This window comes from Phyllobates terribilis, unplaced genomic scaffold, assembly GCF_046119375.1.
Source record: "Phyllobates terribilis strain yellow unplaced genomic scaffold, ASM4611937v1 Scaffold_2__4_contigs__length_985480577, whole genome shotgun sequence".
Lineage (NCBI taxonomy): Eukaryota > Metazoa > Chordata > Amphibia > Anura > Dendrobatidae > Phyllobates > Phyllobates terribilis.
Genome location: NW_027362762.1, coordinates 117361699 through 117379294, shown reverse-complemented (window position 1 = coordinate 117379294; position 17596 = coordinate 117361699). Strand labels below are relative to the sequence as shown.

Below are 17596 nucleotides of genomic sequence, written 5' to 3'. Positions count from 1 at the left end.
ATCTTGGAGATGGGAATACCCCATTAAGGATATTTTTGTGGTGAAATGAATGATAAGCCACATGGTATTATTCTGAATATGAATGTGAGAATAAAGAAACTTCAACATATGACTGTCAGAGAAAAAATATTTGAAATCAAAAGTAATTCATTCATCTGTGGAAGATGAAATGCCTCTTCCATCATCTGTGCTGTTACAATAACAAGAGTAATACAGTAAAACATGAAAGCGGAATTGACATTTCTTTTCACCGTCCCTGGCGTGACACCTCGTCTGTTTCTGCAACCTCTAATTTTCCTATCTAACCATATTGCTTTGAAGCGGAATACAGTGAAAGAATAAAGAGCGGTGGACTGTGTGGTCCCTCCTGACACCCCGGCTTATATAATGCCCGTGTTTATTGTTAGTATATTTTTTTTACCATTTTTGGTATATTTGTTTTATGTTACCATTTTCATCGTGAAAAAGTCACATCATCTTGTTGTTAATTAATCTCGTCATACAGGAAATATTTCATCCCTTCGGAGGACAGGCATGCCCTTTAGTCAATTAATCTGCAAATTAATTATGTAGCATGGACTTCAATAGGTTACTGCTCACATTAAATATAACAGGTAGGCATTTTGTAGCCTAATGGTGCCAGATCTTTTGCCTTTGAAATTTGTGAATAAGCAATAAATTATATAATATAATGGGACTGATCTCATTCAGCAAAGTAGGTCAACCCCTATGAACGCCAAATGTCTGGAGACTTTGGAAATGATTGAATAATTTTCCGCTGTTAATATCTTTCACACAAGTATGTAAATGTTGCTGAAGGTGATCAGCACAGGAGTCCATTGTTCTCAACTTTCAATTGATGCATGCTACTGATAATAGGCTCAATCACTTCAAGGGAGATTTACAGAAACTAGTACAGGAAAAAGTGGAAGAGATGCCCATAGCGAGCAGTCAGATTCCAACTCATTTTTTAGAAACCATTAAGAAAATGAAAAATGCTATGGACAAGCAACTTCAATGTGTCATGAGCCTCACTGTAACCTGTGTAAGAATAAACTCTACATACACTGCTAACCAGTTCCCTAGAACTAGGGGCGCCCTAGTTATGCCTGTCCCCTGGATTACTCCTGAAGGTGGAGACGCTGGGTTCATGTGCCTTGCTATGCTCCTTTATTAACCCTTATCTGTCACCTCCCACACCCAGGGTAGGAAGCTGAAGTGTATAGGAACACACTAACCAGACAAACATTGGAAGATGGACAGGGATAAATAAAAATACCAACCATACAAAATTCACACAACAAACAGGGGAGTTAATAGAAGGAGAAACCAAATAGGAGAGGATGAGGATGACAAAATTCCAAGCAACAATCTCCAGACAAATCTCCAAAACGACAACTCCAGAACCAGGCAGCAATAACTAACACTGGCAATCCCTAAGTGCCAGAGAGCATATATAGCAGAGGGGAGTGGCCAACACTGAACAGCTGAGATAATCCAGGTAGGAAAGCTCTAGGAGCTTCAACTGATCAGATTAACCCTTGCACTCCTAGGAAGGTAAAACTGCACTGTTTAATAAAATGGTGAAGTACTTCTAACCAGTGCAGGGGTATCACCGTGACTGAACCTTGTGTTATGTCTGACAGAAGCCAGCAACCCAAAAAGGCTGCTCCAGACAGACATGGCCCCATACTAGATCTCATGGGAACCCATGGAGTGCCTGCTGACCGTAGAAGTGAGCCTGCAACAAGGATGGTTATACAAAACTGAGTTAGTATCAGGAGGGACTAAACAAAGTATAGAATCAGTAGAAAAAACATATCCATTAGTCAGGCTGGTTTGAACCACAGGTCCCAGCTACACCATTATCTCTGACAGCGCCACTAGCAGAGTGAAAACAGCAGTGCCTAGCGGCAGAAGCAGACATCATTGAAGCAAGTTTGGGTGGTAATGTGACAGCTTGTTGGCTAGCTGGCTCTCATATAGGCAACCTAAGGAGTTTTGATAGGGCTTATAAGAAGAAGCACCAGTACAGACTAGTCCTATCCCTGGTAATGAAAATAGAGAAGAGGCAGGGGCATTACTATAGTGGGGGAGGGGAATGCAGTCACATTTGGACCCTGGCAGTCAGGGGAACCAAAAGGTTGTTTTCGCCCAGATCAGAAGGCCAATATTTATAAAAACCTGTGATAGTTGGGGACCTTGATGAAGATTTTCTATTGGGGACCACAAGCTTCATGTCACGCTGAGAATGGGATCATGTACCTAATATGTCCTGCAATGATTGCCCTGTGGGTGTGGGATCACAACAAGTGTTTAGCGCCCCCCGTCCTGGGATGATGGGATATTATGGGATGCACCAGTTAAGGATCCCATTCTGATTGTGCCATAATGAACTCTTTACTTTGTGCCACATTGCAGTATAGAAAACTCTAATAAAGTGTCTTCAAAATGGAGGTTCTGAACGTGGGGCCCCACACTGTCAGTATAATGCCATATTTAATGGCACACAGCGGGTTTCTACATTTATTAGCTTCCGCCATTAATGAGTTATCTCATGATCACATTTTTAGATCTTATCTTCCATCTTGTGAATTTCCTGCTATAAAGTGATGAACAGTTATTGAGATATTAGATATAGAAATATTAATATTTAAAATTTTCAACACCTGCTTTGGGCAAAATGACTGAATCCTGAATCCCATCACTAAAAAAAAGTGATTTTCCTTACCTGACATGGATGACACTTGACGTGATATGGTCCCATAGAGACCATCATCTCCTCTACATAAAGGTAATTTGTTATTGCAAGAAGAATTATTCTGATATGCTGAGGTTTCTCATGTGCTATCTGAAGCACTTTGTTTTCTGCAATGACCAAGACAACATACATCATATAACTTGCGGAAGAATATAAGCTGCCGTGTGTGTTCACGAGGGAAATACTATTTTTGGCTGTTAAAAAATTCTGCAATTTTAGCAGTTTTATGTTTAGCAGATTTTCATCATTGTGTCAGCAGAGTTTGGTCTGAGTTTCATTATTTTTTCTCGTACGTGAAAAAAAAAAGTTTCTCCACCTTCTCCTAGCAGTCAGTGGAAATCTGACCGCACTCAGATGTCATCCAAGTGCCGGCCTCTTTTGACACAGACCCATAGACTTGCATTGCCAATTTTGATCCGACACTCGCAGCAATATTGGACATGTCTCTTGTGATTTTGCGTGGACAAAGCTCAGTCTGCAATAAAGCATTGACGTGAACGGCCCCATTCACTATTACAGGCAGAAGTTCTATCCGTCAAAACATGGATAATACTTGTTCGGAAAAAAATGGACATGTCAATGAGCCCTTAGTGTCTGTTATGGGTGCACTGTTTGTGGAAGTCTGGCAGCTGTTAATTGGGCTTCCATAGACAGGCTTAGTGCAAGCTACTCTGCTTACCAGACCCCATGGATTGCCCTGGCCTTCACATATTAAACCCCGAACAGGGATCTGGACTTACACAGTGACCATGGGGCAGGGGCCTCAGAGGCAGCTGCTGACCAGTGGAGCAAGGTGGAGGCAATAGGGGTCGTCACATTCAGTCAATAACAAGAGGTCACGTCAAGGATAAAATCTGAAAGCAAGCGGGTGGTCAAAATACAAGCTGAGGTCAGAAAACAGGATATACAAAATAGCACACAGGAGCAGTGGGTGAGAGTGACCAAGTCTTAGCTGAATTGAATAACTGGAAGCTAGAGATTATTTGCTGGGGGTTATATAGTAAGGAGTCCTTCCCATGGCTCCCAGCAGAGAGCTAATTACATACCAGCTCATTACACTAAAACACAGATGGACAGGAAAGAAACAACTAGTCTCAAAAATCTAAAAGCTAAATTGTCACACGCTGCCGACATCCATCAGTAAGGGGTCTTTCACACATCCAGATATTTCTGGTACTGGAAAAAACAGTACCGGAGATGTCCCTGTCCGTATGTCCCTGTGTGGCAACCTTGTGCTGCTCGTGTGCCGCATCAGGATTACACGTACCGACGCCTGGGAATCAGCGGTACAGTTAGTGCTGTTCCCAAGCATCGGGTGCTGCAGGCAGCTCTCATCATTGTCCCCTGCTTGCACTGCGATCAGCCCGAGCAGGGGACAATGTTGAGAGAAGTTTTCTGCTGCCACTGTGTCCAAGTGTAAAAATAAGAATAAATTTAAAAAATCATTATACTCACCTGTCCGAAGATGAAATAAGTGGCCTATGCTGTAATCCATCTGACTGACATTTCGGCATCAGCGTGTGCGGTGGCTTGAGGCGACCGCACACACTTAGGAGCAGGGGAGAATGACTCGCTGCAGCGAGCAGGCCCCTGAACTGCGCTGAGCTCACTGAGTGACAGGACACCTCTCAATTAGCTCAGCGCAGTTCAGGGACCTGCTCGCTGCAGCGAATCATTCTCCTCTGCTCCTCAGCATGTGCAGCCGCCTCAAGCCACTGCTCATGCTGATGCAGAAAAGTCGCACAGATGGATTACAACGTGGGACACTGGATTATTTAATCTTCGGACATGTGAGGGATATTGTATTTTTTTATTTTTGGTTTGTTTACAGGGAACAATGGCTTCAGGCAATTAGGGGTAAAGGTGAGTATAATGTGTTTTTTATTTTATTCTTATTTTTACACTTGGACACAGCAGGAGCAGAATACTACTCTCAACATTGTCCCTTGCTCTCGCTGATTGCAGCACAAGCAGGGGACAATGATGAGAGTTTCCTTCAGCACCCGGCGCTTGGGAACAGCGCAAACTGTACCGCTGATTCCCAGATGCAAGTATGTGCGATACTGATAACACACGGATGTCATTTGTGTGCACATGTGTGGGACGTTTTGCGGCCCGTGCTGCGTGCAAAAAACTAACATGTCAGCGTGTTTTGCCCACGGACACACGATCTGTGGAAACACACTGACATGTGCGCAGATCCATTCATTTGAAAGGGTCTACGTGTGTATGTGTCTCCAGTACCTGGGAAAACTGTCACCACACGTACTGGAGACACGGATGTGTGAATGAGGCCTAACTGCGGTATTAGTGCGGCACCACCTAGCGACCAGGGCAGGAGTTGCAGCAGTATGTTCAGACATGGATGTGACAGTGTCACTTTGTGTCTTTCCGCTTGTGTCACTCTCCAGCTCCCACCTCCCCTCATCATAGTTTTTTAGCAGAAGGTGTAATTTGATCCCTCACTGAAGACAGATTTGTTGTCAGATTTATTCAGTTTTTGAGAGTGAATGATCAGCACAAACAATGAAAAACTAACTGATAAGTGGGGGAAAAGCATCATTTTTCTAATAGGCTATATTACAAAGTTTCTTATCTTCACTTTTAATATTGATTTATGGGAAAAAAAATGCAAATGCAGTTACAATTTAAGCCTAAATTCAACTTTAGTGATCTAAATCACTAGTAGAAGCTATCCTTCTACAAAATCCAACAGAAGAAGCCGGTATTCTGCTGACAGATTCACGTGATGATAGTGGAAAACTCCAAGTTGTCAGATCACTTCAGATTGTTTAGCAAGAAGAAATTTTTAGATACATTATAAAGGAATTAATTTATATTTATTGAATTAATATTATTTTTTGTCTACAATATATTTATCTGTCTCTGAGGAAGTAGTCTGCATAAGTTCATTATCCTGTGCCAATTTCCATCTCAAAATTTGTTTTTTTCAGCAGCTGAAGTATGTTTTATGCAGCACAGTGTGCCGGCCTCTACTACACAATATACTGCACACTTCAGATGAGGGTATTTATTAGCCAATCATTGCTATCACTTACTCTTCAAAAAAAAGTAGGAGGACATTTGTGCTGGTTGCAGTTTCCGTATACGGTATGAGGACATTAGTGCTGGGTGCACTTTCCATATATGGCAGGAGGACATTAGTGCTGGGTGCACTTTCCCTATATGGCAGGAGGACATTAGTGCTGGGTGCACTTTCCCTAAACGGCAGGAGGACATTAGTGCTGGGTGCACTTTCCCTATACTGCAGGAGGACATTAGTGCTGGGTGCACTTTCCCTATATGGCAGGAGGACATTAGTGCTGGATGCAGTTTCCCTAGACGACAGGAGGACATTAGTGCTGGGGCACTAACAACCTGTAAATCAGTTTTCCAAACTAGACAAGCCCTCTAACTTGGTTTATCTCTGGACAGAATATCTGTATTCTCAATGATATAGGGGAAGTGTTTCTCAGCTATGCATGGTGACCACCAGCTCATAAGAAAAAATCAAGTATTTATATAATTAAACTCTTTTAGATGTATAATAAATATATGATTTTTTAGAAATATATCATTGTGTTATAATGTATCTTTCATAACTTTAGTTTTCCTTTACTGTTAAGATATTCAGCAGGTAAAAGATCAAATAAAGATGATTCTTTGAGGAAATGCCCATAGGAAGCATTGCTCTCTGTGAATCACAGCAGTCCATGCCTAACCCTATGCCCTCCCTGGGGTGGATACAGATTTTGGTTGGGCTTATATTGTACTCTATAAACTTCTGTATGATTTACTACACTGTCTGGATTTTTTGGTTGAAAACACAATTATTTTTCATTTTGACCGGAACATTTTTAGGCCGTGATTGGATTCTTCCTTCATGTTTCTTAGTGGGGTATAGACACCTCAGAACTTTCTGGTAGGACATGCCCAGATGCCTGGTAATGGGTCCCAGTGGGACCAGCAGGGTGACATTAGGCAACCATGTGTCATGGCTACTTTGACTGGAGAAGTGGCTCTCTCCATTCCCTTTTATGGAGGTTCAGCTTATAGCTAAGTAAGTACGCATGAGCGCTCATAGAACCACCATAAATGCACGACCTGGGCACGTGCAGCCTCCTCTTCAGTCACAGCAGCTGCGGCACAAATTGGGGACTCTTTTTCTGGAGGTAGATGCGGGTCTCGAATCTATGGCATAGCCTGTGAATCTATGAGATGACAATACTGCTTTAAATTGTGCCAACATGTCCTGCAGAGCGGTACAGAGATTGTCCTCGATCCCTGATCCATTCATTTCAAAGGACAATGAGTACAGGTAATTTCATGGCAGGTCCCCCTGCCACAGCATCTGACCAAGGAAGTCCCCCGAAGCAGGAATCCATTCAGTCAGCGAGACGTCGCCATTAATGACATGATATAAAGCACAGTAACGTCCTGTAACCATGACAACCGATCATATATGAGTACATGTCAATCAAGAATAGTCACTGATACCCGATTGTTATTGCGGGTAAGAAAGATTTGTCTCTGCTCCATCCCCACTGATCTGTCACAGAAATAGTCATTGATGAATATCCGCACATGGACAATCCTCCAGGAAAGAGAACATAGAAAAAAAACATTACAGAAACAAAAATCCAAATCATGCAAGAAAATTACTTTTCTGGAGAAAAAAGAATAATGCATTATCTACATTCCTCTGGTTTGGAAATAACTAGTAATATAATAATATAATAATCAGCGTCTTTGCTCTTTCAGGGTTCTCAGCACAGCGGCTCCTCTACCTCATTAGCATCCACCAAAGTGTGCAGCTCTATGGACGAGGGTGACGTCTCAGTGGAAGGTAAGATGAGAGGTAGTGTAACATAGAAAGACTACACCACCTACATATACGTGGCGTTTTTTACATTACATATTACTGTGCAATAGGGTCACTGAGCAAGTGTATCTGTGCTTGCTGCTCTACAACAGACATTGGTATGTGCGCTTTTCCAGGCACAAAAAGGCGGGAATTTCTTGTTAGATCACGGCCCCACTATCAGTATTTGGTCAGTATTCAGTCAGTATTTTTTCTCAGGAGTTGGAGCCAAAACCAGGTGAGGAACAATCAGAGAAAAGGTATAATAGGAACAAGTCACCAATTCTGCATTTATCACCCACTCCTGGTTTGGCTCTTACGCCTGAGAAAAAATACTGACTGAATACTGATAGTGGGGCCGTGGCCTTACATTGAAATATATGGCAAAGTGGGGTCAGTGTTTTCCATTTGGGCATTGATACCCCAACACCTACTAAGGGCAATTAATGTTTCAGTCTAGTTTTGTAGTGTGGGAGAACCCAGAGAAAGCCTGCACAGATATAGCCCAAAGTGCTTCAGGACCACAGTGCTAACCAGTGAGCCACCATGCTGTATATGTGGGTTAATGGAAAAGTGCTGTATGTGGGCTGAACCCCATCTGGGAGACCCCAACTGTATGAAGAAAAGTGATAACGCTCATCTCATCTGACCTCCCTCATAGGCCATTTCATGCAGTATGTATTTTTTACCTTGGGATAGCTCCTAGATATTGTTACTGGAAACCTGGCAGATGATTCATTCTGCTCGAACCATGGACGGCATGATCAGAGACCAGCTCTGTTATTGCAAGTCGGAATGTTTCAGTCTGAAAAGCTCCAGCTATTTAGAGAAACCTTCTTTAACAAAGCGGCCAGGGCCGAAATGACTAAAATAACTAGTCGCAGCCATATGTCCTCACTGGCTTCTTCTGCCCTTCCCAGTTACATTAACAGTTCTTTCCTTCTACACCAGGGATGTCAAACTCAAGCACACAGAGGGCCAAAATGAAAAACTTGGAGAAAGTCGCGGGCCAACCAGTATATAGTATAATGAGCCCCATAAAGTCCTCCATACAGTATAATGGGCACCACATAGTCCTCCATACAGTATAATGGGCCCCACATAGTCCTCCATACAGTATAATGGGCCCCACATAGTCATCCATACAGTATAATGGGCCCCACATAGTCCTCCATACAGTATAATGGGCCCCACATAGTCATCCATACAGTATAATGGGCCCCACATAGTCCTCCATACAGTATAATGGGCACCACATAGTGCTCCATACAGTATAATGGGCCCCACATAGTCCTCCATACAGTATAATGGGCCCCACATAGTCCTCCATACAGTATAATGAGCACCACATAGTCCTCCATACAGTTTAATGAGCCCCACAAAGTCCTCCATACAGTATAATGGGCACCACATAGTGCTCCATACAGTATTATGGGCACCACATAGTCCTCCATACAGTATAATGGGCCCCACATAGTCCTCCATACAGTATAATGGGCCCCACATAGTCATCCATACAGTATAATGGGCCGCACATAGTGTTTCATATAGTATAATGGGCCCCACATAGTGCTCCATACAGTATAATGAGCACCACATAGTCCTCCATACAGTTTAATGGGCCCCACAAGGTCCTCCATACAGTATTATGGGCACCACATAGTCATCCATACAGAATAATGGGCCCTACATAGTCCTCCATACAGTATAATGGGCCCCACATAGTCCTCCATACAGTATAATGGGCCCCACATAGTCCTCCATACAGTATTATGGGCCCCACATAGTCCTCCATACAGTATAATGGGCCCCACATAGTCCTCCACACAGAATAATGGGCCCCACATAGTCCTCCACACAGAATAATGGGCCCCACATAGTCCTCCACACAGAATAATGGGCCCCACATAGTCCTCCACACAGAATAATGGGCCCCACATAGTCATCCATACAGTATAATGGGCCCCATAAAGTCCTCCATACAGTATAATGGGCACCACATAGTCCTCCATATAGTATAATGGGCCCCACATAGTCCTCCATACATTATAATGGGCCCCACATAGTCATCCATACAGTATAATGGGCCGCACATAGTGCTTCACACAGTATAATGGGCCCCATATAGTCCTCCATACAGTATAATGGGCCCCACATAGTCCTCCATACAGTATAATGGGCCCCACATAGTCCTCCATACATTATAATGGGCCCCACATAGTCCTCCATACAGTATAATGGGCCCCACATAGTCCTCCATACAGAATAATGGGCACCACATAGTCCTACATACAGAATAATGGGCCCTACATAGTCCTCCATACAGTATAATGGGCCCTACATAGTCCTCCATACAGTATAATGGGCACCACATAGTCCTCCATACAGTATAATGGGCCCCCCATAGTCCTCCATACAGTATAATAGGCCCCACATAGGGGTGGTGGTTCTGGTGTCGCGGGCCAAATAAAACCACCCTGCGGGCCAGAATTGGCCCATGGGCCAGAGTTTGACATGTATGCTCTACACATGCATAGGGGGAGACCTGTCAATTATGCAGGAAAAAGTCAGTGGGGACATACCTCTGTGTCTGGTCATCCTAGTCACCTCGTTCCATTTTAAAGAGGATCTTTGAATGGATTTTTATTTATTAAAACGGGTACCTCCTCTAGTCGCTACTGCTCCACTGATACTGGAACAGGTTTTCCTTTTCTTCTGTGCCCATCCGTTCCAAAGTCATTCCCCCTGGAAATAAAGATGCAAATTTTTCCCTTTCATAGAACTTTCTGTGGACGTGGCCATTTTTTGATTGACCAATGTCAGAGGAGAAAAGACAAAACGCCCCAAGTTCGGTAGTACACGCCCAGTTGGTTGAAGGGAAAATGTGCATCTTTATTTCTGAGGGGCATAACTTTGGAACAGAGAGTCACAGAATAAAAATATAAACTATTCCAGTTTCAGTGGAGCAGCAGCTATTGAAGGAGGTACTCAGTTTAAGACTAATTAATCCGGTGAAAGGTCCTTTGAAACATACAAGGATGAGGTTATGGAGCTGATCTCTTTCATACCGCCTAAGGTTGTGGCAGCACGAATCATATGACAGGTTCCCTTTAAATTAACATGCATTAATATACTGTAATCAAGCCTTCTGAGTATATATTGTATATATTGTATAAAGTGGACTTATCACTTAGGTAATGCCTGGGAGCTCCTGGCAAGAGGGAGGGTGGGAGATCCTCAAATGCATTTAAATGCAGGGTCTAAAAAACAAACAAAAAAAACCCCATGTTCAATTAAATATGTCGTTGTGTTAAACCTACTTCTATGTTTGGTAAGATGCCATTTTTGTCAAGGGCCCTATTGTACTCTCATCCTCCCCAATAGAAACTATACTATAAATACAATGGTTAACCATTACTTATGAGCTTCTCTACAATAAAATGAAGCTCTCTTGCCACCTAGTGGCTGCACTGTGCAATTAACCTCTTTAAAGCAGACTGGCTAAGATGGATGGATAGATGCATAGACAGATTGGCAGACAGATATGTATAAGGGCTCGTGCAGACAACCATATTTTCAGTCTGAATGCAATCCAACAAACCCTCAGATCGCACTCGGACCAATGTTATTCTATGGGCCGTGCACATGTGCGATTATTTTCCTCGGATTGAGCTGGTCCGAGAAAAAAATTGCGGCATGCCCGAGTTGGATCCAATTATCAGATCCTACTCTGCCTTGCAAGTCCAGGGAAAACAGCAGACTGCACTCAAATGTCATCTGAGTGCAGTCCGATTGTCACTTATTGATAGAATGGTAAAGATGGAGATTTTTTTTTCCCATCTTCTCATCTAAGAGAATCGGATCACAGTATGCTGACACTCTGATCAAAGTGTGATTTGAATAGTCGGCCTGATTGTCTCAGATGAAAGATCCTAACCTAAAAGTGGAACATTTTCAATGATATAGTTTTGTGGGCTGCATTATATATAAGTATTCACATTTCTGTTACAGATATCATGGATGAAGGTTTCCAGGTACCGGTGTCTATAGCAGAGAGATACAAAGTTGGAAGAACCATAGGAGATGGGAATTTTGCCATAGTGAAAGAGTGTATAGAAAGGTAAGCAATGATTTTTCTCCGGAGAACTCACTAAATATTATTTCACTATGATAATATTGATGATCTATAGTATGGATCAGTCATCAATACCAGATTTGGAGGCAGTCCAGCACTTGCCAATCATGTGAATGGGAGCTGATCTGTAGTACCTGACTGCATTAGTTAAACAGTTGGCATTCAGATAACATGTGGTCACCGCCAAAGCTGTGAACAGCTGATCGGACTCCCACCGATCGGATATTGGTTACCTAGATTGCTACATAGGCCATCCTTATCGTAGTTGTAAACCCCCCTTTAAAGGACGTCTGTCAAACTCAATTTAAACTAATCAGATGGTCATTTAAGGGTCTTATAAAAATCATGCATGTTAAGTTTTCTTAGCTTTGATTATACAGAAAATGATGAAAGGGTGCTCGGTGCACCCTTGGTGTGGCCAAAACTCTTAATGCACTGTTCCACCCCTCCCCCTCTGCTGATTGACGGTACTGTCTGAACTGAACACAACCGTGCGCGCACACTGACCCTGCAGAAGTGGAGTGCACACAGACCATAGAGAAGTGATCAGCGGCTTAGCAAGCACTGGCCCGTCATAATCTCCCTCCTACAGATCTTCATTTTATCTTATGTAACACTCAATTATAGGCACATTGGAAAAATAAACGTTATAACATAAGTGAGAAATCTGAAGCCGGCTTCCCTGTGACATGAGTGGTGTTGTTTCCAAAAAAAGAAGCAGACCCATTTTTATGCATCTTCTTTCAAGGATATGAACTTTATGGACACTTTTGAGGTCATTTTTTTTTAACTTAGGAATATGTAATTTGGGCTAAAAATAATTTTTGTAATCGATTTTCATTAAAAATGTTGCACCATTTGGCTTTTAAAGTATCTTTGTTTCCCTTCACATTGTTGGCTGCAGAATGAGTTAACTAAAGATCCACCAGTGAGCTCAATCTGATGGGTAATTTATTAGGTTTTTATCTATATATTACTGATCACTCTCTGCTAAATTATGACCACATGAAAGATCAGCTCAACTTTGATGTGGTCTGTGGTCATAAACCAGCTGAGAGGAGAACAGTAAATATCAGATAGAGTTACAAAGTCCCCTTCAGAACAAGTTCACAAGTTCAGCAGTCAATAATATAGGATATGTATATATATATATATATATATATATATATATATATATATATATATACACAGTACAGACCAAAAGTTTGGACACACCTTCTCATTTAAAGATTTTTCTGTATTTTCATAACTATGAAAATTGTACATTCACACTGAAGGCATCAAAACTATGAATTAACACATGTGGAATTATACACTTAACAAAAAGTGTGAAACAACGAAAAATATGTCTTATATTCTAGGTTCTTCAAAGTAGCCACCTTTTGCTTTGATGACTGCTTTGCATACTCTTGGCATTCTCTTGATGAGCTTCAAGAGGTAGTCACCGGAAATGGTTTTCACTTCACAGGTGTGCCCTGTCAGGTTTAATAAGTGGGATTTCTTGCCTTATAAATGGGGTTGGGACCATCAGTTGTGTTGTGCAGAAGTCTGGTGGATACACAGCTGATAGTCCTACTGAATAGACTGTTAGCTGCTTTTTTCTTGCCATAATACAAATTCTAAGTAAAGAAAAACGAGTGGCCATCATTACTTTAAGAAATGAAGTTCAGTGAGTGCGAAAAATTGGGAAAACTTTGAAAGTATCCCCAAGTGCAGTTGCAAAAACCATCAAGCGAGACAAAGAAACTGGCTCACATGAGGACTCCCCAGGAAAGGAAGACCAAGAGTCACCTCAGCTTCTGAGGATAAGTTTATCCGAGTCACCAGCCTCAGAAATCGCAGGTTAACAGCAGCTCAGATTAGAGACCAGGTCAATGCCACACAGAGTTCTAGCAGCAGACACATCTCTTCAACAACTGTTAAGAGGAGACTTTGTGCAGCAGGCCTTCATGGTAAAATAGCTGCTAAGAAACCACTGCTAAGGACAGGCAACAAGCAGACATGTTTGGGCTAAAGAACACAAGGAATGGACATTAGACCAGTGGAAATCTGTGCTTTGGTCTGATGCTTTGGTCTGATCTTTAGTTCCAACCACCATGTCTTTGTGCGACGCAGAAAAGGTGAACGGATGGACTCTACATGCCTGGTTCCCACCGTGAAGCATGGAGGAGGAGGTGTGATGGTGTGGGGGTGCTTTGCTGGTGACACTGTTGGGGATTTATTCAAAATTGAAGGTATACTGAACCAGCATGGCTACCACAGCATCTTGCAGCGGCATGCTATTCAATCCGGTTTGCGTTTAGTTGGACCATCATTTATTTTTCAACAGGACAATGACCCCAAACACACCTCCAGGCTGTGTAAGGGCTATTTGACCAAGAAGGAGAGTGATGGGGTGCTACGCCAGATGACCTGGCCTCCACAGTCACCAGACCTAAACCCAATCGAGATGTTTGGGGTGAGCTGGACCGCAGAGTGAAGGCAAAAGGGCCAACAAGTGCTAAGCATCTCTGGGAACTCTTTCAAGATTGTTGGAAGACCATTTCCGGTGACTACCTCTTGAAGCTCATCAAGAGAATGCCAATCATCTGCAAAGCAGTCATCAAAGCAAAAGGTGGCTACTTTGAAGAACCTAGAATATAAGACATATTTTCAGTTGTTTCACACTTTTTTCTTAAGTATATAATTCCACATGTGTTAATTCATAGTTTTGATGCCTTCAGTGTGAATGTACAATTTTTATAGTCATGAAAATACAGAAAAATCTTTAAATGAGAAGGTGTGTCCAAACTTTTGGTCTGTACTGTATATATATATATATATATTGTGGTAGAGTCGCTCGCTCTGCTGCACTTGAAGAGAGATACAGGACACTGTCTCTTTAAATGACTTAGTGGTTTATTGTAGGAAGCATCATAAACCACGGTCAAGTGCATAACATAAACTTAGCCTTTCTGGCATAACAGGAAACAAAAAGGAAAAAGGTACAGAACAGTCCTTACTTTGGCCGAGGTCCGGCCACTCAGGGTTAGCAAACAGCACATGGTCCAGTTTTAGCACAAACACAATCTCGTCTCGCTCAGGAGCTAGCTTCCACACACTGACCACACCTGAATGTAAAGGCTGGCTATTTAAAGCCCAGACCCCGCCCTTGGGTGGATGTATAGTGGATGGCCTCCCGCCCTGCACTACAGCCATCCACTTATAAAACATGCCCTTTCTAAATTTCTGTTTAACCCTCTCTGCACCTACTATTCAGGAGAAACTTCCATGTTTCACATCAGTGAAGCTAACAGCCTCAGTGAAACATATCTCTCCTCCAGCATTGTGCCAGTGACTTTGTCACAATATATACAGTATAGACCAAAAGTTTGGACACACCTTCTCATTTAAAGATTTTTCTGTTTTTTCATGACTATGAAAATTGTACATTCACACTGAAGGCATCAAAACTATGAATTAACACATGTGGAATTATATACTTAACAAAAAAGTGTGAAACAACTGAAAATATGTCTTATATTCTAGGTTCTTCAAAGTAGCCACCTTTTGCTTTGATGACTGCTTTGCACACTCTTGGCATTCTCTTGATGAGCTTGAAGAGGTAGTCACCGGAAATGGTTTTCACTTCACAGGTGTGCCCTGTCAGGTTTAATAAGTGGGATTTCTTGCCTTATAAATAGGGTTGGGACCATCAGTTGTGTTGTGCAGAAGTCTGGTGGATACACAGCTGATAGTCCTACTGAATAGACTGTTAGAATTTGTATTATGGCAAGAAAAAAGCAGTTAAGTAAAGAAAAACGAGTGGCCATCATTACTTTAAGAAATGAAGGTCAGTCAGTCCGAAAAATTGGGCAAACTTTGAAAGTGTCCCCAAATGCAGTTGCAAAAACCATCAAGCGCTACAAAGAAACTGGCTCACATGAGGACCGCCCCAGGAAAGGAAGACCAGGAGTCACCTCTGCTTCTGAGGATAAGTTTATCCGAATCACCAGCCTCAGAAATCACAGGTTAACAGCAGCTCAGATTAGAGACCAGGTCAATGCCAGACAGAGTTCTAGCAGCAGACACATCTCTTCAACAACTGTTAAGAGGAGACTTTGTGCAGCAGGCCTTCATGGTAAAATAGCTGCTAGGAAACCACTGCTAAGGACAGGCAACAAGCAGAAGAGACTTGTTTGGGCTAAAGAACACAAGGAATGGACATTAGACCAGTGGAAATCTGTGCTTTGGTCTTATGAGTCCAAATTTGAGATCTTTGGTTCCAACCACCATGTCTTTGTGCAACGCAGAAAAGGTGAACGGATGGACTCTACATGCCTGGTTCCCACCGTGAAGCATGGAGGAGGAGGTGTGATGGGGTGGGGGTGCTTTGCTGGTGACACTGTTGGGGATTTATTCAAAATTGAAGGCATACTGAACCAGCATGGCTACCACAGCATCTTGCAGCGGCATGCTATTCCATCCGGTTTGCGTTTAGTTGGACCATCATTTATTTTTCAACAGGACAATGACCCCAAACACACCTCCAGGCTGTGTAAGGGCTATTTGACCAAGAAGGAGAGTGATGGGGTGCTACGCCAGATGACCTGGCCTCCACAGTCACCAGACCTGAACCCAATCGAGATGGTTTGGGGTGAACTGGACCGCAGAGTGAATGCAAAAGGGCCAACAAGTGCTAAGCATCTCTGGGAACTCCTTCAAAATTGTTGGAAGACCATTTCCGGTGACTACCTCTTGAAGCTCATCAAGAGAATGCCAAGAGTGTGCAAAGCAGCCATCAAAGCAAAAGGTGGCTACTTTGAAGAACCTAGAATATAAGACATATTTTCAGTTGTTTCACACTTTTTTGTTAAGTATATAATTCCACATGTGTTAATTCATAGTTTTGATGCCTTCAGTGTGAATGTACAATTTTCGTAGTCATGAAAATACAGAAAAATCTTTAAATGAGAAGGTGTGTCCAAACTTTTGATCTGTACTGTGTATATATGTGTATATATATATATATATATATATATATATATATATACACACACAATATAGGAAACAGCCTAAGAAACAAACAGTTCAAAATTGTTACTGGAACCCAATCATAAAAAATATTTTTAGCCCAAAATGCATGCATTATGTAAAAAAAATGTCAATATCCTTTAAAAGTATAATGAATAAAAAAATAAAAACCCCACCACATAACATTTGGTACATATTTGAAATTATTTTTCTGTTCAGGTCAGCTTGGACCACAGAGCGCGATACGCTGGAATCACATTGCAAATCTTCCACTATAATAATATAAGCACTTCAGATTTATTACAACCCAAATTGTCTCTCAGACATTTTAAGTACTCCCCAAGGGATCCCAGTGTCCATTGCCCATGGACATAACTGATAAATTGTACAAAGTTTGTACAGTAGGAACCTTGACAAACATGTAGAATCTATCACCGGGTACAATAAATTTATACTATCCTGCAAGTTCAAGTGTTAAATTACAATTGAAAAGTAGAGAGCTGGATACAGATGACGTATTTGCTTAAGTATGGTGATTTTAAACTTCTAATCGAAGTTCACTGCAGTCTTGCATTTTTCTAATAAAGGTAATGTAACTTTAAAGGGAGCCTGATAGATACATACTACCCGATCCACGGACAGCATGTATCAAGCATTGGCTGCATGATTTCAGCCAGATATGTTTCACTCTGAAATGCTGCGGCATTTCAGACTAAAACAGTTTAAGGCTGTGTGCCCACGATGCGTTTTTTAAGCGTTTCTGCAGCGGCAAAAACGCTGCAGAAACTCTTAAAAAACGCATGGTAGAAGGCCTGCCATGTTCCCC

General features: G+C 42.1%; 1 protein-coding gene across 5 annotated transcripts in view; it reads left to right on the top strand.

The window, feature by feature from the left end:
- DCLK1 (doublecortin like kinase 1) overlaps positions 1–17596 on the top strand; it is a 422097-nt gene that overhangs the window by 320847 nt on the left and 83654 nt on the right. For 4 of the 5 annotated variants that reach the window (XM_073662543.1, XM_073662542.1, XM_073662544.1 and 1 more), the window contains 2 exons: positions 7523–7607; positions 11634–11742. In XM_073662543.1, the coding sequence (XP_073518644.1) occupies positions 7523–7607; positions 11634–11742 (194 nt within the window). Of the gene's footprint in view, positions 1–7522; positions 7608–11633; positions 11743–17596 lie in introns of those variants that run through there. The other variant, XR_012268742.1, reaches the window with a different exon arrangement.